Source organism: Chiloscyllium plagiosum, chromosome 45 (genome assembly GCF_004010195.1).
Source record: "Chiloscyllium plagiosum isolate BGI_BamShark_2017 chromosome 45, ASM401019v2, whole genome shotgun sequence".
In the NCBI taxonomy this organism is placed as follows: Eukaryota; Metazoa; Chordata; class Chondrichthyes; order Orectolobiformes; family Hemiscylliidae; genus Chiloscyllium; species Chiloscyllium plagiosum.
Genome location: NC_057754.1, coordinates 12,183,791 through 12,211,631, shown reverse-complemented (window position 1 = coordinate 12,211,631; position 27,841 = coordinate 12,183,791). Strand labels below are relative to the sequence as shown.

The window sequence follows — 27,841 nt, the reverse complement described above, 5'->3', positions numbered from 1 at the left end:
CTGTGACAAACTCTCTCATACCTTGTGTGCCTGTGACAATGCCTTACTGACTTTTTTATTCACTTTTTGGCCCTTCATGCCATTTGGAACATTCTCTACCCACTGCAAAGTTACTTACACGGCCCCCAAAAACACTTGAAAGCTACCCCCACCAGGATGCAGCTTCCATTCTGGTTCAGGTTCAGGTGCAACTCCGTGCACCGTGAACAAACTGCGCACAAGCAGAAAAAGACTTCTTCCCCATGCACACAATCCCAATGGCGCACAAAATGTCCAGCATTATGGGATGTTCCTGCTCCCAACTGATCATGTGAAACGTACGGATTGTTTCATTCAGTGTGACAAATCAACTACACGGGTTCCTCACACTTGTTGGAGGGAAGCTTGGAGGAGATAGGAGAGATGGAAAATCTTTCAAAATAAATCAGTCTACTTTACAGATAAGATAAAGATTTGATGTGCACAGCTTTAACAGAAAGCTGATTTATATGATTTTCCATCCCAGTGGGTAGCCAGACATGTGGTTTTTACAGACATCATCAGAAACAGGCCAAATAACATGCCTTAGATACAGATTAATAAGAGCATCAGAAAAACAATTCCTACTGATTCTTGGGAACTGACTGGTGGTTTATCAGTCCTGAGGAACCAGAAAATCCCTTTCCAAACACTATGCAGGTGGATAGTATTTACGCAATGTGAACATGTTGATATACAGCAATAATGTGATCATTTCCAATACTTACCCTACAGATACACAATTATTATTAGCATTGACGAGGTAGGACTGACCAATTAAACTGCATTTATTTCAATGCAAGAGCTCAACAAGTAAGGCAGATGAACTCCGGACATGGTTGGGAACATGGGACTGGGATATCACAGAAATGACAGAGATGTTGCTCAGAGACAGGGCTGACAGCTTAATGTTCCAGATTATAGATGCTATAGGAAGGATAAAAGGGTGAGGGGGGGGGGGGGGGGAGAAAAGAGGAGGGGGAGTAACATTTTGATTACTGTTAACATTACGGCTGGACTTCAGAGTGATATTCATAAAAACTGGGTGAAACCAAGAAATAAGAAATGGATGATCACTTTATTAGGATTGTGCTAAACACCATATAATAGTCAACGGAAAATTGAGAAACAAATTTGTAAAGGAGATCGCCATTATCTGTAAGGACGATAGGGTGGTTATGGTAGGGGATTTTAACTTTCCAAACGCAGACTGGGTCTGCCATTGTGTTAAGGTTGAGATGGGGAGGAATTTGTTAAGTGTACAAGAAAATTTTCTGATTCAATATATGGATGTACCAACGAAAGAAGGTGCAAAACTTGACCTACTTGTGGGAACTAAGGCAGGGCAGGTGACTGAGGTGTCAGTGGGGGGGCACTTTGGTAAGGTGCCCACAATTCTATTAGTTTTAAAATAGTGATGGAGAAGGATATACCAGATCTAAAGGTTAAAATTCAAAATTGGAGGAAGGCCTATTTTGATGGTACTAGGCAAGAATTTCCAAAAATTGGTTAGATGTGGATATTTGCTGGTAAAGTGATGGCTGGAAAATGTGAATAATGAGAGTCCAAAGACAATGTGTTCCTCTTAGGGTGAAAGGCAAGGTTGGTAGGTGCAGGGAATGCTGGGACTAACGAAATCGCGGTTTGGTTGGACCGAAGGGTCTGTTTCTATGCTGTACATCTCTATGACTCTATAATGAAGGAAGCATATGTCAGGTATATACAACAGGGATCCAGTGAATTTTAGAAGAGTATAAAGGCTGTGGGAGTATACTTAAAAGGGAAATCACAAGTGCAAAATTGGGACAAGAGATAATTTTTGTAAATAGGATTAAAGAGAATCCAACTGGATTTTATAAAGACATTAAAGACAAAAGGGGAACTAGGAAGAGAATAGGACCCCTCAAAGATCAGTAAGGCTGCCTATGTGTGGAATCACAGGAGATGGGGGAGATACTAAACATCAGTGCTTACTGGGGAGAAGAACATGGAAGATAAAAAAAAGTAAAGAAATAGCAAAATACGGAAAAACATCGGAATTACTGAGGTGATGGTGCTGGACGTCTTACAATGCATAAAGGTGGATAAATTCCCAGGTGTACCCTAGAACTATGAGAGGTTAGGGAACTGATTGGAGGACCCCTTGCTGAGATATTTGTATCATTGATAGTCCCAGATGAGGTGCCAAAAGACTTAAGGTTAGCTAACATGGTGCCACTATTTAAGGAAAAGCCAGGGAACTATGGACTGGTGAGCCTGACATTGGTGGTGGGCAAGTTGTTGGAGGAAAACCTATGGGACAGGATTTACATGTATTTGGAAAGGCAAGACTGATTAGGATCAGTCAACATGGCTTTGCACGTTGCAAATCATGTCTCACTAACTTGATTAATTTTTTTTCTCAAAACGTAACGCAGAGGATTGATGCAGGCAGAGCAGTAAACATCATCTCAAAAGGACTGCAGTAAGGCATTCGTCAAGGTTCCTCATGGGAGGCTGGTTAGCAAGGTTACATGGAATACAGGGAGAACTAGCCATTTGGATACAGAACTGGTTCAAAGGTAGAAAGCAGAGGGTGGTGGTGGAGGGCTGCTTTTCAGGCTAGAGGCCTGTGACCAGTGAAGTGCCACAAGGATCGGTGCTGGGTCCACTGGTTTTCATTATTTTATATACTTGGATGTGAACACCGGAGTTATGGTTAGTAAGTTACAGATGACACCAAAATTGGAGCTAAAGTGGACAGTGAAAATGATTACTTTAGAGTACAATGGGATCTTGATCAGATGGGCCAATGGGTGGCAGATGGAGTTTGATTTAGATATTGCATTTTGGAAAGACAAATCAGGGCTTACACACTTAACAGTAAGGTCATGGGGAGTGTTGCTGAACAAAGAGACCTTTGAGTGCAGATTCAAAGTTCCTTGAAAGTGGAAGGTAAGGAGGATAGTGAAGCTGTTTGGTATGCTTGCCTTTATTGGTTACTGTGTTATTATAGGAGTTGGCGGGTCATGTTGCGGCTGTACAGGACTTTGGTTAGGCCACTTTTGGAATATTGTGCGCAATTCTGGTCTCCCTCGTATAGGAAGGATGTTGTGAAATTTGAAAGGGTTCAGAAAAGTTTTACAAGTGTGTTGCCAGGGTTGGAAGATTTGAGCTATAGGAGGAGCTGGATAGGCTGGGGCTGTTTGCCCTGGAGCATCAGAGGGTGAGGGGTGACTGTATAGAGGTTTATAAAATCATAAGGGACATGGAGAGGGTGAATAGACAAGGTCTTTTCCCTTGGGTGGGAAAATCCAAAAGGTATAGAGCACAGGTTTAAAGTGAAAGAGGAAAGATTTAAAAGGAACCTAAGGGGCACCTTTTTCACACAGAGAGTTGTATGTGTACAGCTGGCAAATGGGACTGGATTTATCTCGGATATCTGGTTAGCATGGTCAAGTTGGACTGAAGGGTCTGTTTCTGTGCTGTACATTTCTATGACTCTATGTTATCTATAATACTCTCAGAGACATACAGCACGGAAACAGACCCTTCTGTCAAACTAGTCCATACTGACCAGATGTCCTAAATCAATAGAATCCCATTTGACAGCACTTGGCCCATATCCCTCTAAACCCTTCTTATTCATATACCCACTCAGATGCCTTTTAAAATGTTGTAATTGTACCAGCCTCCACCACTTCCTCTGGCAGTTCATTCCATAGACCTCTGCGACTCCACCTTGGAAGAATTATGAGTTCCCCATAGTCTCTTTATTCAGCAACACTCTGCAGGAGCCTACCATTAAGTGTAGAAGTCCTGCTCTGATTGGTCTTTCCAAAATGCAGCACCTCACATTTATCTTAATTAAACTTTGTGGGCGGCATGGTGGCACAGTGGTTAGCACTGTTCCCTTACAGCGCCAGAGACCCGGGTTCAATTCCCGCCTCAGGCGACTGACTGTGTGGAGTTTGCACGTTCTCCCATTGTCTGCGTGGGTTTCCTCCGGGTGCTCTGGGTTCCTCCCACAGTCCAAAGATGTGCAGGTCAGGTGAATTGGCCATGCTAAATTGCCCGTAGTGTTAGGTATAGGGGTAAATGTAGGGGTATGGGTGGGTTGCGCTTCGGTGGGTCGGTGTGGACTTGTTGGGCCGAAGGGCCTGTTTCCACACTGTAATGTAATCTTAATCTGCCACTCCCTGGCCTATTTTATTAAGGTCCCATTCTATTCAGAGATAACCTTCCTCACTGTCTACTATCTGCAAACTGAGAAACCATTCCTCCAATGTTTAAATCATTTATATAAAATGACAAAAAGCAGTGGACTCAGCACCGATCCTTGTGGCACACCATTGGTCACAGGTCTCTAGCTGAAAAACAGACCTGTGACCAATTCGTTAACCTGTCTCTTACTTTTTGTATCTCAATGGATAACTCTCCCTGAATTCCATGTGATCTAACCTTGCTAATCATGTGGAAACTGATCAAAAACCTTACTGAAATCCATACAGATAACATCCACCACTCTGCAGTCAATTTTATTTGTCATTTCTTCAAACAACTCAATAAAGTTCATGAGGTGCAAACTCTCACATTCAAATCAATGTTGACTATCCCTAAATCGGTCCTCATCAGTTTTCAAATTCAGTTGTAAATCCTGTCCCTCAGAATCCCCTCCAACAAAATACCTATAACTGACGTCAAGATCACCGGTCTATAGTTCCTTGCCTTTTCCTCACCACATTTCTTAAACAATGCTAACCTTCAATTTTCTAGCACCTCACTGCTGGCTATCAATGGGATAAATATCTCAGCAAGGGACCCAGCAATGACTTCCCTAGCTTACCCAAAGTTCTACGATACAGGCCCTGGTGATTTATCCACCTTTATGCTTTTTAAGGCATCCATCACCTGCTCCTCTGCAATATGGCCATTTTTAAAGTTATCGCTATTTATTTCTCCCATATTTTTTCTCCCAAGTTTTTTAGCTCCCATATTTTTTTCCCCACCGTAAGTACAGATGTGAAATACCTGTTTAGCATCTCAGCCATTTCCTGCATTTCCACTTCTAAGCAGCCTTGCTGATTTTTAACAGGTTTGGAATCATAGAATCCCTACAGTGTGGAAGCAGGCCCTTCAGCCCAACAAGTCCACACTAACTTCTGAGGAGTAGCCCACCCAAACCCATTCACCTATTACTCTACTTTCACCCTTGACTAATGCACCTAACCTACACATCCCTGCACACTATTGGCAATTTAGCATGGCCAATTCACCTAACCAGCACATCTTTGGATTATGGGAGGAAACCGGGGCACCTGGAGGAAACCCATACAGACACGGGTGAATGTGCAAACTCCACGCAGAAAGTCGCCAGAGGCTGGAATCAAACCCAGGTCCCTGGCACTGTAAGCAGCATGCTAACCACTGAGCCACTGTGCCGCCCAATGACTGTGTCAAAATTGACCTTACCCCAATTTAGAATTTTAACTTTTAGATGAGGTCTATCCTTTTCTACAACTGTTTAAAACTAATAGAATTATGATCACTGGCCCCAAAGTATTCACCCACTGACAACTCTGTCAAACGTCTGGCCTTAATTTCCAAGAGAAGGGAAAATTTTGTGCAGGGATGAACATGAGTACAAACAGCCCAAAGATTTCAGTTCATTCCTTGATGTGAGTAAGAGCAAAACCGTTCAATTATGGTTTTTGGTGAACCTGCTGGTGTCTCAGCAGGTTGCATGACTGAGTGAATCCCTTCCCACACACAGAGCAAGTGAATGGTCTCTCCCCAGTGTGAACTCGCTGGTGTATCAGCAGCTGCATTCTCTGAGTGAATGCTTTCCCACACTCGGAACAGGTGAATGGCTTCTCCCCACTGTGAACTCGCTGGTGCCTCAGCAGGTTAGATGATTCAGTAAATCCCTTCCCACACTCGGAACAGGTGAATGGCTTTTCCCCAGTGTGAACTCGTTGGTGTACCAATAGTTTAGATGAGCGAGTGAATCCTTTCCCACACACAGAACAGTAGAATGTTCTCTTCCCAGTGTGAACTTGCTGGTGTTCTAGTAGGTAGAATGATTGACCGAATCCTTTCCCACAAACAGAACAGGTGAACGGTCTCTCCCCAGTGTGAACTCGTTGATGTTTTAGCAGGTAGGACGACTGACTGAATCCTTTCCCACACACAGAGCAGGTGAACAGTCTCTCTGCAGTATGAACTCGCTGATGTTTGAACAGGTAAGAAGTCAGCATGAATCCTTTCCCACACACAGAGCAGGTGAAAGGTCTCTCTGCAGTGTGAAGTCGTTGGTGTACCTGCAGGTTTGATGACTGACTGAATCTTTTCCCACACACAGAGCAGGTGAATGGCTTCTCCCCAGTGTGAACTCGCTGATGTTTGAGCAGGTAAGAAGTCAGCATAAATCCTTTCCCACACACAGAGCAGGTGAATGGCTTCTCCGCAGTGTGAACTCGCTGATGTTTAAGCAGGTGAGAAGTCAACATAAATCCTTTCCCACACACAGAGCAGGTGAATGGCTTCTCCCCAGTGTGAACTCGCTGGTGTATCTGCAGGTTGGATGACTGAGTGAACCCTTTCCCACACACAGAGCAGGTGAATGGCTTCTCCCCAGTGTGAACTCGCTGGTGCATTTCCAGCTGGGACGGGTAAAGAAATCCCTTCCCACAATCCCCACATTTCCACTGTCTCTCCCCAGTGTGACTGCGGTGGCGTTTGGACATTTCAGATGAATCGCCACAGACCCTTTCACACACAAACAGTACGTGTTTCTCCCTGGTGCGAACAGGGTTTTTTCCTTCAATGTTCAAAATCCTGAGATACTGAGGTCATTGCAAACAGAGTGACTGTCAGATCCGGATATTGTTTTGGTCGATTTCTCTAACTGCAATCAAAATTTCAAACAGAAAAAAAAGTTAGAGAGACAGAAAGAAAGAGGAAAAAAAGACAGAGAGAGAGAGATAAAACTGAACTGGTTCATAAATATCCTTCAGGGAAGGGAACAAGTTAGTGTCTGCACAAAACTACTGAAATAGAGAGAGGTGGAAAAGACAGGTACGGAGCAGAGACGTTTTATACATCTGCAGCTCAAACCAATTCCTATTTCTCTCCATACCTTTTGATCCATTTGAAGGACTAAGAATAAGAAACAAAATACCTGAAATAAAAGCAGAAAAAGATGGAGATACACAGCAGGTCTTGAAGCATCCAAAAGGGTGACGAATTCAGGAACTATTGTTATCTTTACAAAATGTTTAAATGGTCACCCATTGCACTGCAATATAGGTTGCACGCTCACTGCTGGAAAATGGGATTAGTGTAAATAGGTGCTTGATGACCAACATGGACAAGATAAGAACATTGAGTTCAACAGTATTATATCAGAGACTCTGACCACATTTAGTCTCATGTTTCTCTGTGACTCTCTCTTTTAGGAAGCAGGCAGGAGCAGCAAGCAGTGAAGAATGCAAATGATACGTTGGCCTTCATAGTTTGAGTATTCGAGTACAGAAGCAGGGATATCTTTCTGGAAGGGCTTTGGTGAGACCACACCTGGAATCTTGTGGACACCTTTGTTATTCCTTCCCAAGGAAGGATGCCCTGGCTACTGAGACAGAATAATAAAGGATCACCAGACTGATTTCTGGGATGTCAGGACTGATGTATGAAGAGAGACTCTATCCTTATTAAATCTTCCTTTCTTTTGTCTTTCTGAGCCACTGACTGCATCACCAACTAATATTCTACTTCCAAATTCCTGATCAGAGTCTGATAAGTCCAAGCCTACACTTTGGTTCTCATCCCCCCTGACAGACTAGTTTAAACCCTCACAATCGAACTAGCGAAAGCATCCACAAGAATATTCTCCCAGCTTTGCCTGGGAGCAAGTGGTCAGGCCTATACATGTTAGACCTTCTCCAGAAAGAGTCCCAATGCCTCAGGAATCTAAACTCTCTCTGGTACACCATTTCTCCAGCCACACATTCAGCTGATCTATTCCCTTCTTTGTGCTCTGAGCAACACGTGTTATAGCTGTCCATGACTAAACATGGCCAAAAGGGTTGGCAGCTACAGAAAGCAGCTGTTCAGTCAGACTTGTGCTCTCCATACAAAGCTACTGGAATAGATAATGAAAGGTCCTGTGGGGGTCATAAAAGAGTCCTGGTGAGAAGAAACATTAGGGAATTTACTTTGGTTTCTGTAAGCAGACAGTTCAAAACACATCAGCATTTTTAATAACAAGCATTTTTGAAAGGCCTAGTTAAGCCCCAGTCCAAAGTTTGTTGTTAATTAAAGAGTAGAAGGATCCCACAGCATTCTGAACTGTTTGGGTAGTGGTAAGCTAGAAATGCAAACAACAAATTAATGTGAAAGGGTTAGTTGCATTCATTGAGCAAATGTTTGAAGGCATCATTAGGGAAGACAAAGCAATAAATGGTGTAAACACAACCCTGAAAAGATCATCAGCACAGGAAGATGGGAAAGAAAGCTTGTAAAATGAGAGGGGTCAGGATAGCAGGAGACAAAAACAATCAAAGCTCAAGTGCAGATGTGGATAATTTGAACAAGTTCTTACATGCAAAGATCAAGGGAAGAGAGACAGATAGATTACAAAATACAAAGTAGTTATTTATGGAGTCAAAAACAAATATTGTTTAACAGAATTAAACAAAACACTGGAATTTGAATAGATGTTTTTTTTAAAAGAAAGTAATAATGGAAAGTATTTAGAGTAGTAACAGTAAAGATTTATTTAAAAATGAAAGTTTAGTTTAAAATTTACTTACAGTGTGCGTACAGCAGGAATTGTAAACTGCAGCTACAAATCAGAAGGATTGTTTGTTTGATCTCTCAGACTGACGTGAGAAAGGGCTGTTCTGAATGTCTCAGCTGTGTCGCAGAATTGTAGTCACTTCATAATAGGGTTGATTGCAACATCCCAAAGACAGATGAAGAAAATTTCTGGTAAATATCATGAGATTATGGGAGGACCTAGGGCTATCCATAGTATTATCTACGATTGTATGTGTACTGGATTGAATGCATTAGTTAGGGGTGTGTATCTAACTATGACATCAATATTGCATGTAAATATTGTCACCTAAAAGGTACAAAAATGTTGTATTCAGCCAGGGAGGTTTGAGTATCATTAACCTCTCCTCCAATCTGAAGTGTAAATCAGACAGCCCCCATGTGAAAGCCAGATTCAGACAGGGCTCTGGTCACTTCCATGTGTGGTAAAAGCGCTCTGAATAAAGGTCGCTTGTACAGCTGAACACACAGCTCAACACTCCTCTTCAATATTTCTCCCTACAACAACGTAGCACTGACTGTAAGTCTGACATTACTAGATTGTGAGGTCTTGTATTTTAATATTTTTCTTCGGCTTTCAGGTCCTCACCCCATTATTTTCCTATGTCATTGGTAGCTAGGTGTAGTTGTTCACCCTCCCACTCCTGACGGTCCTGCAGCTGCTCCAACATACCATCTTGGATTCACGTCTGTCTGTTGGATCCCCTGCCACTATAGTCCTGCTGCTTGTTTTCCTCCGCTTCTGTACAACAGAGCCACCAGTGGGGCCATGAACTTGGCTGATGCTGCTATCCCACCCCTCACCACCTCACTCCAAACAGTACCCAAAGCAGAAGGGGATGACCACTGGGGTCTTCTGCACTTCCTTCCTAAGCCTTTTACTTTATCTGATGGTCACCCATTCCCTTTCTGCCTGTGAAATCCTCACCTGCAGTGTAAGCAATGCACTAACTGTGCTGTCCATAACATTCTCAGTCTCACAGATGCTCCGCAGTGATTCCATCTACAGCTCCAGCTGTGAAAAGCAGTTACCCAGTAGCTGCAGATGGACACACCTCAGGCACATGTAGCCAGCAGGGACATTGGAAGCATCCCTTATTTCCCACATTTTGCAAGGAGAGCACACCATGGGTCTGAGGTCTCCGGTCAAAAAACTTCTCTCCAGGTTCAGCTAGTTACTCCCTTTAAGAAATTTTAATTAAGCTGGGACCTGCCCCTTCATTTCAAACACTTCTATTGTAATCAAAAGTGCCTGACTTTATTTAAGTTGATATATAATTTAAACCCTAAGAAAGTTCTCTACAGGTATCACTTACCGATTGGCTGTTTTCATTAGGACCATGTGACTTTCTGAACAGCCTGAACGGAGACTGAACACCAAAGAGTCTTTCAGCTTTAACTTCTCCCTGTCTCACCTCACTCTCTGGTTTCACCCAATTCCAAAGCACTCTCATTGAGCCAGGAGGCACTCACAGTGCAGCCTTGTCAGCTAATTGGCTGTTCACATCCACACTGCCCTCAGCCTCCTGTGCTGTTCCAATGCAGCTCAATGAGAGCTCAGGGAACAACATCTCACCTTTCAATTCAGCCCTTTATAACCCCAGACTCAACGTGGACTTCAGCAGTTTTTGGATCAACAGAGAGTTGTCAGGATCTGGAATATCCCACCTGAAGGGGTGTTGGAATTTGAGTGCAGAATGAACTTTAAAAGAAATTTGCAGGTATTTGAGAATGAGGAATTTATGGGTTAAAATCAGGAAGTGGATGATTGGGACTAAATATGACAGTGCCTTCAAAGAGACGAGGTGTAATTTGGATAAATCTGTGCTCCCCTTCTCTTTCCTCAGCTGCAGGGCCCAGAACTGAGCACACAACCAAGGGTAATCTAAACAAAAATCTGAATATCCAAATTACAAACATATCAGAAATATTTTCCCACAGACAGAATAGACAAACCTCTTTCCTTCCACAGTTAAATGCCAGTGATATTCAGATCCTTATGACTCCACTTACTGTCAGAACTGGTTTTGGGATCCTGGTCTGCAATTTATTTTCAATTATTTTCCTGCAAAACAAATTCACAAAAGAAAAGTCACTGTCAGCCCAGGATAGAAATCTTGCAACACCCTCGAAACACCCCATCCATGCCCCTCATGATTTTACAAACCTCTCAGATTGTCTAGAAATGACAAACATTTATTTTGGTTTCAGTTTGCAGTGTGTAAATCCTCCTCTTCAAATTACCCTACTCCCCCACCAGAAAGATGCAGAGTGAAAATACACCCATGATGAGAGATTGAGGAAGTCAGATATTGACAAAGAGTTGATCAAGTAGCACAGAAGTGAATGAGAGCTTTTCCAGTGTTCCAATCCCAATTGGATGAACACTGAACAAATGGATATGCTTTGACAGATCATAATGTTTAAAGCAGGGCTTCCTACATTGAGTCTGCCATAGGTAACACGGAGCTGTAACCGGTTTACACGCAATGCTCCTCCACTAAGTACCTAAAGTGTAACAGCAGCAGTGATGCTACCTAAAGCAAGTATTCCGCCAGCATCAACACACCCCCCCCTGTTCCTTTACTGTGCCTTGCATCTTTCTGTAAGTGCTCGAGCCTCACACAAAGCAATAGTGCAGACAACGACAAGTTACGTGACATCCACTATTCCTTCTGTCACTCACTCTGATTGGATGGAGGAGCAGTGCTTCCGCTCAGTCCTCCAGGCCCACCCTCTACCCTCCTAATGGACCAGAGCTTACGTCAATCACATGGGCTACCACTGAGAGCTGAAGCATGCGCAATGCTTTCTGTTTTTGCTGCTGTTCATCAGCTCGGAGTGACGGTGAGAGTTCATAGAGTCATAGAGATGTACAGCAAGGAAACAGACTCGTTCAATTCGTTCATGCCGACCAGATACCCTAACCTAATCTAGTCCCATTTGTCAGCCCTTGGCCCATACCCCTTTAAACCCTTCCTATTCATATACCATCCAGATGCCTTTTAAATACTGTAATTGTACCAGCCTCCACCACTTCCTCTGGCAGCCCATTCCATACACGCACCACCTTCTGTGTGAAAACATTGCCCCTTAGGTCCCTTTTATATCTTGCTCCTCTCACGTTGAACCTATTCCCTCTATTTCTGGACTCCTCCACCCCAGGGAAAAGACCTTGTCTATTTACCCTATCCATGCCCCTCATGATTTTACAAACCTCTGTAAGGTCACCCCTCAGCCTCCAATGCTCTAGGGAAAACAGCCTCAGCCTATTCAGCCTCTCCCAATAGCTCAAACCCTCCAATCCTGGCAAAATCCTTGTAGATCTTTTCTGAACCTTTTCAAGTTTCATAACATCCTTCCTATAGGAGGGGGACCAGAACTGCACACAATATTCCAAAAGTGGCCGCACCAATGTCCTGTACAGCTGCAACATGACCTCCCAACTCCTATACTCAATGCTCTGACCAACAGCTAGTGTACAAAATGCCTTCTTCACTATCCTATCAACCTGAGTCTGCACTTTCAAGGAACTGTAAAGCTGCACTCCAAGGTCTCTTTGTTCAGCAACACTGCCCAGAGGCCTTACCATTAAGCGCATAAGTCCTGCTCTGATTCGCCTTTCCAAAATGCAACACCTCAGATTTATCTAAATTAAACTCCATTAGCCACTCTTCAGCTCATTGATCAATCTGATCAAGTTTCCACTGTACTCTGAGGTAACCTTCTGCACATCCACACCACCTTCAATTTTGGTATCATCTGCAAACTTACTAACCATACTTCCTGTTAAGGAACAGGCCAGACTCAAAAACATTTCAAGAAAGTCACCCAAATTTTGTTAGTTGCTTTAAGCAGGTGTACAGTGAATATTCCAGAAGTGATGCAGTTGGTCAGACCACTTTGTTTTAAACAAAACAGAATTTATTTGCAAGATTACTGAAAGAAATATAAACAACAGAAAACAAAATACAGAATAACCTAAACTATCTGAAACCCCAACAGATTAGCATGATGCTATTCCCGATACTTGCAACAATCCCCACAAACACCCCTTGGCACAAAAGGTAAAATCAAACACAGGGTCTTACAGGAGAGAGGGAGGATCAGCATGGACCTGCTTCTTTGGGTCCAGCAGCTACAAAGCTTCACTGCTAAAACCCAAACCAAACCTCAGCCCGGGAGAACTGGTCATTTTACAAGTTTTTTTTTTAAACATGCCTGAGGCAGTATCTGTAAGCTATAATCAAACTGGCCCTAAAACCCTTCAACTTAAACTTTTCAGAGTCTGTCTTTTACGATCTCTCTGAAAAAAATCCAAGGACAGCATAACCTTGTTAAAGGAGCAGTATCGTCACACCCCTATGCTCACATCCAAATCATTTTTATAAATGACGAAAAGCAGTGGACTTAGAAACAATCCTTGGCACAGCATTGGTCACAGGCCTCCACTCTGAAAAGCAACCGTCCTCCACCACCACCCTCTGTATTGTGAGATGGGGAAGCAGTATGTCATTCCTGATTCTCCCAATGTAAGGCTATTACAACAACAACGTACAGTTTATGGAACCTGTCACATTGTCACTCTCCTAAGATTCCTCACAGGTGATGAACATGCTGATTAAAGATATCGATTTTAATGACACACTATCTTGAATGAGAGAGATGTCTAAGGAGGAAATTCTGGAACTTGTATTGTAGGCAGCTCAAAGCCTGGAGTGATGTAAGTGGGGTGAGTGAGAAAGGCTATTTGGAAAGGGGAATAAAAACTAAGAACTGTGGATGCTGTAAATCAGAGACAAAAATAGAAGTATCTGCTGAGTTCAGAGGAAGGGTCACTCGACCTGAAACATTAACTCCGATTTCTCTCCACAAATGCTGCCAGACTTGCTGTGCTTTTCCAGCAATTTCTGTTTTTGTGTAGAAAGGCAAGGAGTGAATTGGGTTTTAAAGTTGGCAAAGGTTCCAGATACTGTCTGTGATAGGCAGGAGGGTTGCCTCACGGAGCTTGAAGTATGGCAGTGCAAGCCCTGACCACAGTGGGACAGGAGATTTCTGCTGCTTTATACAGAATGACAGATCTTGTATCCGTGGGCTTATAAAATGTTACTGATCACCAGCAATCTGCTCTGAGGTAGAGTTGGGGTATGATGCTGCTAAGTGAAAAGGGATAGGTAACAGGGGGCTCCATACAAAGCTCTCCCCTCTTCTTACTATTTTCACCCCCAAAACCAAACGCGTACCTGTCACACTACTTCTATTCCAACCACAATACCTTGTCCCACAGTAGATGTGTTGGGCCTTTCACAAGTAAAGAGAAACAGTCATTGCTGGATTCTCCAGGGCTCAAACTCTCAGTGAACAGCAAAAGCAGCTGAGTAGTGAAAGCAGAGATTTCAGAAAACTGTTTGCACCTTCGCTAAGACCCGCAAAGTGCACCAGGAAAAACAAGAAGCAGCATCTGGACTACAAAATGGAATCAATCAATCACTTCGGGGGAGGCAGTAGGGGGCAGGTGGGCTGAGTTCACAAAATACTCAGTTTCCTTTGCTGGGTAATCCAAGATAGAGGATGGGAAAAATTGTGGCTGCTTTTTTTTGATGTATTTTCGTCAATTCTATGAGTGGTAATTACAGTTTGATAAGCTGTTGCATTGTCTATCTTCCTTCTTCCAAAACAAAGGCCAATGACTACATGGGAATTGGTTCAAACAGCAAAATACACTGTCTTACCCAGCAGTGAATCCACAAAGCTAACTGTTCTGCTGTTTGATTTCAAGTATCTCCAAACCACCAGAATCATTGAAAAAAAATTAACCAACAGTGAAATTCATAGCTGACCATGTTAGCCACCTTTGTTAGCTAAGTGGCTTTTTAAAGTGTAACCTTACCTTTCCTTTGTAAATTTACACTAGTGAGTAGACTGGGCTCCTTTTTGATGGAAAGTTTTATTTAGATTTGTCTCTTAATTAAACTTAAAAACTATAAAACATTGGTACTAATTTAATCTGGAGCAGTGTTTTTTTAAGAGCAGTAAGACTGCTGTTTTCTGGGTTTGTAGACTGCTAAGATGGCCCTTAGTAGAGTGGCATGCTCTTCCTGTCAGACGTGGGAGGTTAGGGAGAGTTTCCATGTTACTGATGATTATGTCTGCAGGAAGTGTGCTCATTGGAAATCCTATCGGATCACATAGATTGGTTGGAGAGGCAATGAGGTATTTACTGGAGCTGGGGGTATGATGGATAGTATTTATAGGAAGGGAGAAAAACTACAGATACAGTCAGGTAGATGGGTGACCTTCAGAAAAGGTAGAAGGGGTAGACAGGTTGTGCAGGAGTCTCCTGTGGCTATCCCCATCTGAAACAAGTATGCTGTTTTGGAAAATGTAGAGGGTGATGGACTTTAAGGGGAATGCAGTATTGACAGCCAGGTTTCTGATGCCGACACTGGCACTAATGTAACAAGGGATATCACAGGTTCCAAATGATTGACTGAGATAGGGGACTCTCTAGTCAGAGGCACAGACAGAGGTTTCTACCGCCGACAAGGAGACATCAGAATAGGGTACTGCCTCCCTGGTGCCAGGATCAAGGATATTTTGGAGAGGGTACAGAATATTCTCAACAGGGAGAGGGACTACCAGGAAGCCATTGTACACAATGGAGCTAGAAACATGGGAAGAGAAAAGGACGAGATTCTGAGGAGAGAACATAGAAAGTTAGGCAGGAACTTAAAAAAGGAGGTCCTCGAGGGTACTAATACCTGGATTACCTTGGTGCTTAGAGCTAGTGAGGGTATGAAATGGAGGATAGAGCAGATGAATGTGTGGCTGAGGAGCTGGTGCAGGGGAGAAGGGTTCACATTTTTAGATCATTGGAATTGCTTCTCAGGGGGAAGTGACCTGTGCAAGAAGCTCAGATTGCATCTGAATTGGAAGGGTACTAGTACACTGGCAAGATGATTTGCTAGACCTGCTTGAGAGGATTTAAACTATGGGACAGGAGGGGCACCCAGGGAGATAACGAGGTAAGAAATCAGTCTGAGATTGATAGTATTAAGAAAAGTCGAACAGTTAAGGCAGGCAGGAACAAAATAGTGAACAAGATAGGACTGACAAACTCATTTATTTCAATGCAAGAGGTCAAACAGGGAAAGGAGATGAACTCATGGTATGGTTGGGAACATGGGAATGGAATATCACATCGATTACAGAGGCGTGGCTCAGGGATGGATTGGACTGACAGTATTTGTATCCTACAACATCCTTCTATCCTTCTGATAGATTAGAGGGAAAGAGAGGAGGAGTGATGTTTTTGACTAATGTTTAACGTTATGACTATACTTCAGCAGGATATTCCTGGGAATACATCCAGGGAAATTATTTGGGTGATACGGAGAAAAAAAGAAAGGGATAGTCATCAGGAAGTTGAGAAACAAATTTCTAAGGAGATCTCAGTTAACTGTGAGAATAATAGGGTGGTTATGGTAGGGGATTTTAACTTTCCAAACATAGACTGCCATAGTGTTAAGGTCTTTTATACAGACATGAATACAGGAACATTTTCTGATTCAGTATGTGGATGTATCTACTAGAGAAGGTGGAAAACATGATCTACTCTTGGGAAATAAGGCAGGGTAGGTGACTAAGGTGTCAGTGGGGGAGCACTTTGGGGCCAGCTCCTGTAATTCTATTAGTTTCAAAGCAGTGAGGGAAAAGGAGAGACTGGATTTAAGAGTTGAAGTTCTAAATTGAACAAAGGCTAATTTTGACGGTACGAGGCAAGATCTTGTAAAAGCTGATTGGGGGGGGGGGGGGCTGATGTTCGCAGGTAAAGTGATGGCTGGAAAATCGGAAACTTTCAAAAATAAGATATTGATAGTCCAGAGACAATATGTTCCTGTTAGGGTGAAAGGGAAGGCTGGTAGGTGGTGGGAATGCTGGGACTAGAGAAATTGAGATTTTGGTCAAAAAAAAAGGAAGCATATGTCAGGTATGGACAGCAGAGACTGAGTGAATCCTTAGGAGAGTATAAAAGCAGTAGCAGTGTACTTAAGAGGGAAATCAGGGGGGCAAAAAGGGGACTGAGATTGCTTTGGCAAGAAGGGTTAAGGAGAATTCAAAGGGATCTTATAAAGACATTAAGGACAAAAAGGGAATAGGGAGAGAATAGGGCCCCTTAAAGATCAACAAGGCAACCTTTGTGTGGAACCACAGGAGATTGGGGGGGCGGGAAAGAACCTAAACAAGTATTTTGCATGAGGGTTTACTGTGGAAAAGGATGTGGGAGATATAGAACATAGGGAAATAAACAGCAACATCTTGGAAAATGTCAAAATTACAGAAGTGGCGGTGCTGAACGTCTTACAACGCATAAAGGTGGATAAATCCTCAGGACCTGACCAGGTGCACCCTAGAACTATGCGGAAAGCTAGGGAACTGATTGCTGAGCCACTTGCTGAGATATTTGTATCACCGATAGTCACAGGTGAGATGCCGGAAGACTGGAGGTTGACTAACGTGATGCCACTATTTGAGAAAGTTGGTAAGGAAAAGTCAGGCAACTACAGACTGGTGAGCCTGACCTCGGTGGTGGGCAAGTTGTTGGAGGAACCCTGAGGGACAGGATTCACATGTATTTGGAAAGGCAAGGACTGGTTCGGGATAGTCAGTATGGTTTTGTGTATGGAAAATCATGTCTCACCAACTGGATTGCATTTTTTGAAGAAGTAACAAAAAAAAAGGGCAGAGCAGTGGACGTGATCTATGTGGAATTCAGTAAGGCATTCCCAAGGTTCCTCATAGGAGACTGGTGAGCAAGGTTACATAGAATCCAGGGAGAACTAGCCATTTGGATACAGAACTGGCTCAAAAGGTAGAAGGGTGGTGGTGGAGGGTTGCTTTTCAGACTGGAGGCCTGTTACAAGTGGAGTGCCACAAGGATAGGTGCTGGGTCGACTACTTTTCATCATTTATATAAATAATTTGGATGTGAGCATAAGAGGTATAGTTAGTAAGTTTGCAGATGACACCAAAATTTGAGGCAGTGGACAGCACAGAAGATACCCTAAGACAAGGCCAGAATCTTGATCAGATGGGCATTTGGAGTTCAATTTAGATAAATGTGAAGCGCTGTAGTTTGGAAATGCAAATCAGGGCAGGATTTATCCACTGAATAGCAAGGCATGGGTGTGTTGCTGAACAAAAGAGACCTTAGAATGCAGGTTCATAGTTTCTTGAAAGTAGAATCCCAGGTAGATAGGGTAGCTAAGGTATTTGGTATGCTTTCCCTTGTTGGTCATTGTGTGTGTTGCAGTTGTACAGGACATTGGTTCGGCCACTTTTGGAATACTGCGTGTAATTCTGATCTCCCTCCTATCAGAAGGATGTTGTGAAACTTGAAATGGTTCAGAAAAGATTTACAAGGACGTTGTCAGGATTGGAAGGTTTCAGCTGCAGGGTGAGGCTGAATAGGCTGGGGCTGTTTTCCCTGGAGTATCGGAAGCTGAGGGGTGACCTTATAGAGGTTTATAAAATCATGAGGGGCATGGACAGGGTGAATAGACAAGATCTTTTCCCTTTGGGTGGAGAAGTCCAAACGTACAGGGCATCGTTTAGGGTGAGAGGGGCAAGATTTAAAAGGGACCTATGAGCTGCCAGAAAAAGTGGTGGAGGCTCGTATAATCACAACATTTAAAAGGCATCTGGATGGATATATGAATAGGAAGGGTTAAGAGGGATATGGGCCAAGTGCTGGCAAAAGGGACTAGATTTATTGAGGATATCTGGTCAGTGTGGACAAGTTGGACCAAAGGATCTGTTTCTGTGCTGTACATCTCTATGACTCTATGTTCAAGAACATTTTCTTCATCAATGTAAATGTTCCTACTACAGAAAGAAGAAAATGTGACCTTCTCTTGTTTAATAAGGCAGGGCAAGTGACTGAAATGATAGTTGGGGAACACTTTGAGTCGAGTGATCATAATTCTATTAGTTTCAAAGTAGTTATGGAAAAGGATAAGCCTTCATTAGAAGGCATGGTTACTGAGTTAGCGGATGACACCAAAATTGGTGGTATATTGGACAGGAAAGAAGGTTGTCTAAGATTACAAAGCGATCTTGATCAATTGGATCAATGGGCTGAGGAATGGCAGAGTTTAAATTGAATAAATGCAAGGTATTGCATTTTGTAAAACAAACAAGGGTGGAACTTATACAATTAAAAGTAGAGTCTCAGATAGTGCTGTCAACAGAAAGACCTTGGGGTTCAGGTACAAAATTCTTTGAAGTTTGTGTCACATGTAGAGAGGGTGGTTAAGGCAGCATTCAATAGGCTAACCTTATTGCTCAGACCTTTGAGCATCGGAGTTAGGATATCATTGTTGAGGTTATGCAGGTTGTTGATGAGGCCTCTTCTGGAATACTATGTTCACTTCTGATCAGCCTGTTGTAGGAAAGATATCATTAAGCTGGAGATGGTTCAGAAGAGATCTAGCAGGGTGCTGCAGGGAACGGAGGTTTGCTTTCTAAAAAAACAGGCTGGAATCTTTTTTAGTGGACAGTAGGGGATTGAAGGGTGACCTTATATAGGTTTGTAAAATCACGAGGGACTTACATAAGGTGAATGGCAGGTGTCCTTCCCATAGAGTGGAAAACCTTAAGACTAGGAGGCATATTTTAAAGGTGAGAGGAGAACGATTTAAAAAAAAAAGAGATGAGGGGCATGGACAGGGTGAATAGACAAGATCTTTTCCCTTCGGGTGGAGATGTTTCATACCGAGAATAGACTTCCAGAGGAAATGGTGGATCTGGGTTATAATGTTTCTAAAAGATATTTGATTAAGTACATGAATATGGAATGTTTGGAGGGACATGGGCCAAAGGCAAGCAGGTGGGATGAATTTAGTTTGGGATTACGGTTGGCATGAACTGGATGGACTGCAGGATCTGTTTCCATTCTGTACGAACGTATCTATGATTCACGAGGAAACTCAAATCTCTTTGCTCCAAAGTTGTAGATGACATGAAGCTGGGTTGGACAGTGAACTGTGAGCAGGATGCAGATATGCTTCAGTGTTGTCAGCAAAGTGATAGAAGGTGTCATCAACAGTGCCATCAAACAGCTCCTGCTCAGCAATAACCTGCTCAGCTCCTGAACTCATTGCAGCCTTGGTTCAAACATGGACAAAAAAGGTGATTTCCAGAGGGGAGAGTGACAGTCCTTGACATCAAGGTTGCATTCAACCAACTGTGGCATCAAGGAGCCCTCACGAAACTGGAATCCATGGGAATAAGGGGGCAAACTCTATCATAAAGTCAGAAGTAGGGATGTTCACCAATGATTGTGCAATGTTCAGCACCATTCGCCACTTCTCAGATACTGAAGCAGTCCGTGTTCAAATGCAACAAGATCTGAACAGTATTTAGACTTGGGCTGACAAGTGCAAGTAACATTCACGCTACACAAATGCCAAGCTACGACCACCACCAATGAGACAATCTAACCACTGCCCTTTGGCATTCAACTGTGTTACCATCACGGAATCCCCCACTACCAACATCTTGGGGGTTAGGAATATAATGGAATACTCCCCACTTGCCTGGATGGGTGCAGCTCCAACAACATTCAAGAAGCTAACACCAGATGAAGGATAATGTAGATAAATGGGAGATTATCCAGTTTGATCACAAAACATTAAGGCAGATTAATTTCTGAATGGCAAGAGGCTGGAAAAAGAGGAGGTGAAATAAGATCTAGTGTTCTTGTCCACGAGTCGCTGAAAGTAAGCACGCAGGTGTAGCAGGAGGTGAAAGTGGCAAACGGTGTATTGGCGAGAAGCAGGGATGTCTTGTTTCAATTGTACAGTCTTGGTTATTCCACATTGTGTGCAGGTTTTGAAATCTTACCTGATGAAGGATGCTTGCTTAATGGAGGGTGTACAACAAAGGTTTACCAGACTGATTGCTGGGTTGGCAGCACTGATGGATAAGGACAAAACGAATTGGTTCGGGTGAAACCCACTGGAAGGAAAGAGAATCTCACAGAAACCCTAAAACATTCTGACAGGACTAACAAGGTAAATACAGGAAGGATCTTCTAATGAGTGGGTAGTCAAAGGTTAAGGATATGGGGTAGGCCATTTAGGACTGAGATGAGGAAATATTTATTTTCTCAGAGTCTGGTGGTCTGCAGAATTCGCTGCAACACAAAGCAATTTAGGCCCAAACACAATGTTTCCAAATTGAAGATAGATATAGTTCTGAGGGCTAAAGGGATCAAAGGATATAGTCTAAAGGGAACAAGCTACTGAGTAGAATGATCAGCCATCATCATACTGAATAGAGGAGCAAGATCGAATGCCACAACAGTGTACTCCTGTTCCTATTTTCTATGTTTCTATTGTGTTAAAGGTGGGATATAAAAACAAAATGATTGTAACTGACACAAATATCTGCACTACATTTTCACTACTGGATGAAAATTCTGTAACTCCTTACTGAACAGCAATGTGGGCGCAGCTTTGCAACACAGACTGAAATGGTTCAAGAGGGTCAAGAAGGTGCAGAGTGAGTTCTGAACTGGCTGCTCTGTCTCTCGTTTTCTACCCAGCTCTCAAATTTTTCAATGTTCTGAGAAAAGCAAGAACAAAGTATATAGATCAAAGTAAATATTTACAGGAGTTTGCTGAAACTGTTTCCATTGACTGCTGCCTTGGAAATTAGATAAAGTTTACGTGCCTGTGAAAATTTCATTATCCAAGAATTGCACAAAGGCTTGGCATCCATTGTTGACAAGTATTTACTTGAACTGACAATTTATATTAATTTCAATTTCTGTTTCATCTATCCCTACGTGTCTGTCAGTCAGTGAGAGTGGAGGTTGTGAATGAAGAAAAAAAATGTGTTTAAATCACAGATATTGATGAGATTAGTTGCTTATATTTGTTTTGCTCAAGTTATTATTTCTTCTTTCTATAAACTCAGTGTCCAAGATCTGTTACTCAAAGACTAGTTAAGAATGTTTGGGCAATGTGGTCATTCAATGTTTTAATTTCACTGTGTTGTGAATCCAGTGTTAGTGAAGCTGGTTTGCTTTGGGCTGCTATCCTTGTGTCATAAAAAGTGATGGTCAATATTAGCTCAGAAAAAGAAATGATCTCCAGTGCAGGACAAACAATTCCTGACCATGGGAAGATAAAGCTGGGAAATCACAACATATACTGGGAGATGGGCAGCAATAGAAACCTCATTTGCACACAGTCAGCAGAAATAACAACAAAATACTAATAAAGGTTCAAATAATCCTGGAATTAGAGACAGAGAGATGATGTGGAGAGGTATAAGAGAGCACTAGATGGGATACAGATTCAGATCCACAGGAAAGGTGCCACATCAACCCCAGGACTATGGAAGCACGACAGTGCACAACAAGATTGAAATTGTAGATGAATGCTCAAAAATACTCACCTGCCAAAGAATCCCACTATTTTCAAATATCCTGCTGGAGCCTGGAGCTGGAAAGATATCAGAAGCAAAGAAAAGAAATTCTTGCTGCCTTCAAATCTTATAAATCCCTGGGAAAGGAGATGACAGAAATCAGAAGTTCCAGTGAGGTTAGAAATGTAGCAAAGATAGGGTTACAGGGAATTGAAAGGAAAGTGGAATTGAGGTCAGAATCAGATCAACCATGAGCTCAATGAGCCAAATAAGACTATAAGATATCGCAGCAGAAACAGGCCACTCTGCCCATTGAGTCTGCTCCACCATTCGATCATGGCTGATTTGTTTCTCAAGCCCATTCTCCTGCCTTCTCCCTTTAACCCTTGATCCCCTCACAAATCAAATACACTCATAGACTAGGCCTTCACAGTCTTCTGCGGCAAAGCATTCCACAGATTCACCACCTTCTGAGTGAAGAAACTCCTCCTCGTCTCCATTCTAAAAGGGTATTCCCTGTACTGTAAGGCTGTGTCCTCAGTCCAGGGGGAGTAAGGGACAGGGGGGATGTGAGGAAAGAAGGAGTCAGTGGCGGGGAGTGGGGGGGTGAGAGAAGTGGTGAACTGACAATAACCCCAACGTCCGAAGGGCCCACACCGCTCAATTTTCTCCCTGTCACTCCCTGGTCTGCTCTCAAAGTCTCCTCCTAATTGGCAACCAGTTCAGTGAAACAGTTTTGTAAGTGGTCACTTTTCAATCAATCGCACATACACAAGTGCCTCCCAACACCATACTGCATATACTCCTCAGCAAATGTGGCTCAGTGGGTAGTACTGCTGCCTCACAGTCCCAGGGATCTGGGTTAGAGTCCTCCCATGGTTGACTGTCGGTGTGGAGTTTGCATGTTCTCCCCGTGACTGCACAAGCCTCCTCCAGATGCTCCGGTTTCCTCCCACAGTTCAAAGATGTGCAGATTCGGTGAGTTGCCCAAAATAATTGCCCCATTGTGTCCAGGATTTTTCAGGGTGGGTGGGTTAACCATGAGAAATTCAGGGTTACAGTAAAAAGGTGAGGCTGGGTGCGATGCTCTTCCGAGAATCATTGTGGACTAGATGGGCTGAATAGCCTTTTTCCACACTGTAGGTATTCTAGGATCACTGCAATGATTGAATTCAATCATTTGTTTAAAGCCCTATTCATACCAAAGACAGACAAACAGTCATTGAGTAATCTAGCATGGAAACAGACCCCTTGATCCAACCACTTCATGCTGACCATAATGTCAAACTATACTAATCCCACCAGTGTCTGCTTGGCCCATATCCCTTGAAACATATCTTATTCATGTACTTATCCAAATGTCTTTTAAACGTTGTAACTGTATCTGCCTCCACCACTTCCCTCTGAAACTTCATTCCACACACAAACCATTTTCACCTCTCTGTGAAAAAGAAGTGTCCCTCACCTTATTAAAATCTTTCTCCTCTCACGTTAAAACTACATCCCTCATCTAGAAATCACCCACTGTGGGATATAAATGAATTAATGTTATTTCTGCAAGTATAAATTCTGATACAGAATAGGAATGAGAAAATACATATTCAGCAAAAAGAAAGGATATGTGAGCATGAGACATGAATACAGAACAATGGTGGATATATGGGCAAACAGGAAAGCATCTGTTTCCCCTCCTCAAGTCACAGGAACTAACCCTAATCAAAGAGGTCAAAGTGGCCTCTGGATGGAAATAGATGCTGATAGAAGAAAAGATATGCCCAATCAATAATCTATAATAGACTGACGTCAAACACCCTTATGGGAGTCAGAGATAAGAGTTTGTCACGGACAAAACAGGATAAACAGAAGTTGTGGGATAAGTCTTAAGGAAATGAGTGACGTAAGCGAAGCAGGGAACAGACAATGGAATAAGGAAAACATATGGTATAAATTGCGAGGGTTTTTTGGATATAGTGTGCATTCTGTAATTACCTTACCTGGTAATTAGACAAGGCACCCACCTTTTGGTGTATAAATAAAAAAGAAGCTGTTATTCAGATATTCGTCTCGGACTGAAATTATTAAAGTGAGTGAGCTTTTGTTTCTCACACCCACCACCTGCCATTCACCTTATCTATACCCCTTATGATTTTATAAACCTCCATACGGTCAACTTTCAACCTACTACACTCCAGTGAAAAAAGGCCTAGCCTTTCCAGCCTATCCTTATACGTAGCGCCTCGACATACGAACGACCCCGTTCACGAACAAATCCGTTTACGAACAGGATTGTTTGTAAAACTTTGCTTCAACGTACGTACAAAATTCAAGGTACGAACGAAGGTACAAATGCAAAAAGCCAGTGGCTTCATTGTCATTGTTCTGCTTTGCTACGTGCGCTTTGAATATCCGAACAATGGGAAAATTGATTCAGTTCGCGAACTTTTCGGTTCACGAACCGGGTCCCGGAACGGATTAAGTTCGTAAGTCGAGACGCTACTGTAAATTCAAACATTCCATATCCTGGCAACATCTTGGTAAATATCTGCTGAACCCTCTCTAATTTAATGGCATTCTTCCTGTAGCACAGCAACCAGAACTGGACACAGCACACCAGAAGAGGCCTCACCAACATCCTGTATGACCTCAATATAATGTCCCAATGCCTACACTCGATGGTCTGAGCAATGAAGGAAGCGTACTAATATCTTCTTGAGGTTTAAGGGATAAATTAGAAAAAGTTCAAAAATTACAAAACTGGCCAGAATACTTCAGTAGTTTCCATGATGCATTATTTCACAGATACTAACGTTGCCAAATCCTCAGACTGTCGCATCAATAGACAAAATTCTTCTCTCAAAAAACCAAAAGGTCAAAAATAGATTAGATTAGATTACTTACAGTGTGGAAACAAAAATCTCCAGCTTGCTTCTGTTTGATCACATCCTCTCCCAGACTTGCTGGCACCAGTTCCCAGACACTAACCTCATTAATAGTCAAACATCTCCTGTCTGGTTAAGCACACTGCCATCCTCTAGTGTCTACAGAGTTTTTAAATCAAGAAACAACCTGCAATTAACATCCAGGCTCAGCCTTAACAACAAACACCAGCTGGTTTACTCTTTTCAAAACAAGCTACTGCTCACAATCCAGAGGTCCACCATTGACCTCATTTTCAAAACAAAAATGATTTTAAAATTCAGCAAAAGTTCTCTCACAGTGTACTGACTGTGGAAAGAACTTTAACCAGTGATTAAGTGAATAAAACACAACACATTAGAGTTTAGAACAATGATAGATCTCATTGAAGCAATTCAGATTTTGAATTATCTAGACAGGGTGTGAGAGGATATTCCCATTCATGCAAGAATACAAGACTAGAAAGTATAATCTCAGAATGAAGGGATATCAAAAATGAGAGGAGGAATTTCTCCTTGTTGGAACTCTTTGCCACAGTGCTGTGGGGGCAGAGTCTGTTTGTACCTTTAAGGCTGAGATAGACAGATTCTTGATCAGTAGGGGAAACAAAGATTCCAAGAAAATGCTGGAAAGACGACATGAGGAATATTTGATCAGCCACAATCCTATTGAATGATGTAACTGGCTTGAGGGGCCAAATGTTCTGATTACATATGGTCTTCCAGTGGACTTAGAAATAACTGAGTTACACAGCATGAGTAAAAGTATACCAGGGAACCGACTGCAGAAAGAGCTTTAAGAGCTCATTAGCACCTATGGAATTCACTGCCCAGTGAAGCAGTTGACACTACCTCTTTGAATGTTTTTGAGGCAAAGATAGACTTGTGAACTGTAAAGGAATTAAAGATTGTGGTGAGCAGGTGCGTAAGTAGTGCTGAGTTCATGAAAAGATTAGCCAGGCTGATATTGAACGGCAGAGCAGGCTCAGTGAGTCAGATGGCCTACTCCTGTTCATCTTTCTTATGTTAACCTAGACTGAAAGAGAAATTATATGGATGTTCTGTCCACTCAGTTAGAATTTACCTGACTATCCGGCCAGCAGAGACACTATTGATGTCCTGTGGAAATATCAGGATAATGACAGAGACACTCAGTTACCCATCTGAGTTGCCCACCCAATGGTGCAGTCACATTCCCCTGCTCCATGTGCAGGAAGGACTCAGTCAGACATCCAGCTGCTGAAAGCCTTGTAAAGTTTTCAGGGGGACGACAGTGGTTAGATTCTGGTGGGATTGCTGCTTTTTTAAATCCCAGCCAGCTACATCTCCCCTTCGTAAGCCCGCCCTCCGACGGGGAGAAACCAAACAAACCAGAAGGGCCCCAGATGGAGTCATTGGCTCAGATGTAAAGGAAGGAGGGGGAGAATGGAAAGGCTACACACGGCTCCGCCCACTCACGGTGACATCACCGCGCTAACGGCGCCTGCAGACCCCCCCAACCCGACCAAAACAAATACTACTGGCCTTCAACGGGGGCCTATGGCAGGAAGAGGCCTGAGACTCTCTGCGGCACCGGAACACCCGATTTGAGCATTGCGACCTAAACTTCGCAATCGTGAATTCTTCTTTTCAGAATGTTTCTCCGAGCACTGGCCTTTTTAACCTTTACTTACCGCCCGTGGATGTGATAAACAAACATTCACTTCCAACCGTCACTCCCGGCACACGCATATTCAATATCCCAACCAACTGTGCGCATGCGTCGCTCTTCCTCCCGCATGATTGACAACGCCTCAGGGCAAATAGGAAGCAGAAGGCGTGATAGTAGCTGCCAGCCATCCAATCAGAGTAAACATCAGGTGACACTTGCCCAATCAGAGATAGTGGGCGGGCTGCAGTCTTAACCTATCGAAGGGTGTGAGGGGCGGGATTAGTTCTCCAACCAATCCGTGAATGAGGAGTTAAACATCACACAACCAAGGCGAGAGTCCAACCGGTTAACTTGGAAGCACTAGCTTTGACAGCGCTGCTCCTTTATCAGGTAGTTGTGGAGTATCCTGATGAACGAGCGGGGCTCAGAATGCTAGTGCTTCCAAGTAAACCTGTTGGACTATAACCTGGTGGTGTGTGATTTTTAACTTAGTATACCCCAGTCCAACACCGGCATCTGCAAATCGTGAATGAGGAGGCGGGCCTGGAGCCAGAACATTGTCCTGGACTGACGGGAGAGGCGGGGCTGCTTTTTCTCACTGTTTCTGCAGCACATTTAATGGAAGCATTTCCAGATCGTCAATTTCAAACAGATATCAAGCAATATCAAATAAAGTCACTCCCCATTCTTTAACTCCTCAATATCATCGGCCTTTCACTGTGCAAGATAAAAGGGTGTGTGCGAAAAGATTTCCGGGGTTAGTGTCACCCCAAAAACTCAGATTTAACAGCCGGCGCAGGAGGTTGTCCAGGTCTGGGCACCTCACCTGTGGAAGGAAAGGCAAGGGAAAAGCACAAATATACCCAATTAATCCCTGGATCATATTAAGAGCAGGGTATTGCAAAAATTTAATTCCCCTGCTCCCTTTCCAAAGCTCTGCAAGATTATTTGCCTTAAATTCTTGTTTAATTTCCTTTTTTAAACTGTCGATTCTTTTGGTTTCCACCCA

The 27,841-nt window shown here is 43.0% G+C and overlaps 1 protein-coding gene across 19 annotated transcripts; it reads right to left on the bottom strand.

Annotated features, from left to right (window-relative positions):
- Positions 1-5,485: 5,485 nt before the first annotated feature.
- Positions 5,486-26,936, bottom strand: LOC122543957 (zinc finger protein 2 homolog). 19 transcript variants are annotated; one of them, XM_043682935.1, is made up of 7 exons: positions 24,261-24,293; positions 22,297-22,403; positions 20,737-20,808; positions 19,169-19,273; positions 10,789-10,897; positions 8,808-8,982; positions 5,486-6,904 (listed from the first exon to the last, which is right to left on the bottom strand). In XM_043682935.1, exon 7 carries the CDS (start codon positions 6,741-6,743, stop codon positions 5,700-5,702), a length of 1,044 nt encoding a protein of 347 aa, XP_043538870.1. In that variant the 5' UTR covers positions 6,744-6,904; positions 8,808-8,982; positions 10,789-10,897; positions 19,169-19,273; positions 20,737-20,808; positions 22,297-22,403; positions 24,261-24,293; the 3' UTR covers positions 5,486-5,699. The 19 variants fall into 19 exon arrangements, with proteins under 19 accessions (XP_043538870.1, XP_043538869.1, XP_043538873.1 ...); XM_043682934.1 differs by having other exon boundaries at positions 8,808-8,932; XM_043682938.1 differs by having other exon boundaries at positions 8,808-8,932; positions 10,846-10,897.
- Positions 26,937-27,841: the final 905 nt, after the last annotated feature.

Bases quoted from the DNA above. Each gene is read 5' to 3' on its own strand.
- LOC122543957 (XM_043682924.1), bottom strand. From the start codon at position 6,743: ATGTCCAAACGCCACCGCAGTCACACTGGGGAGAGACAGTGGAAATGT.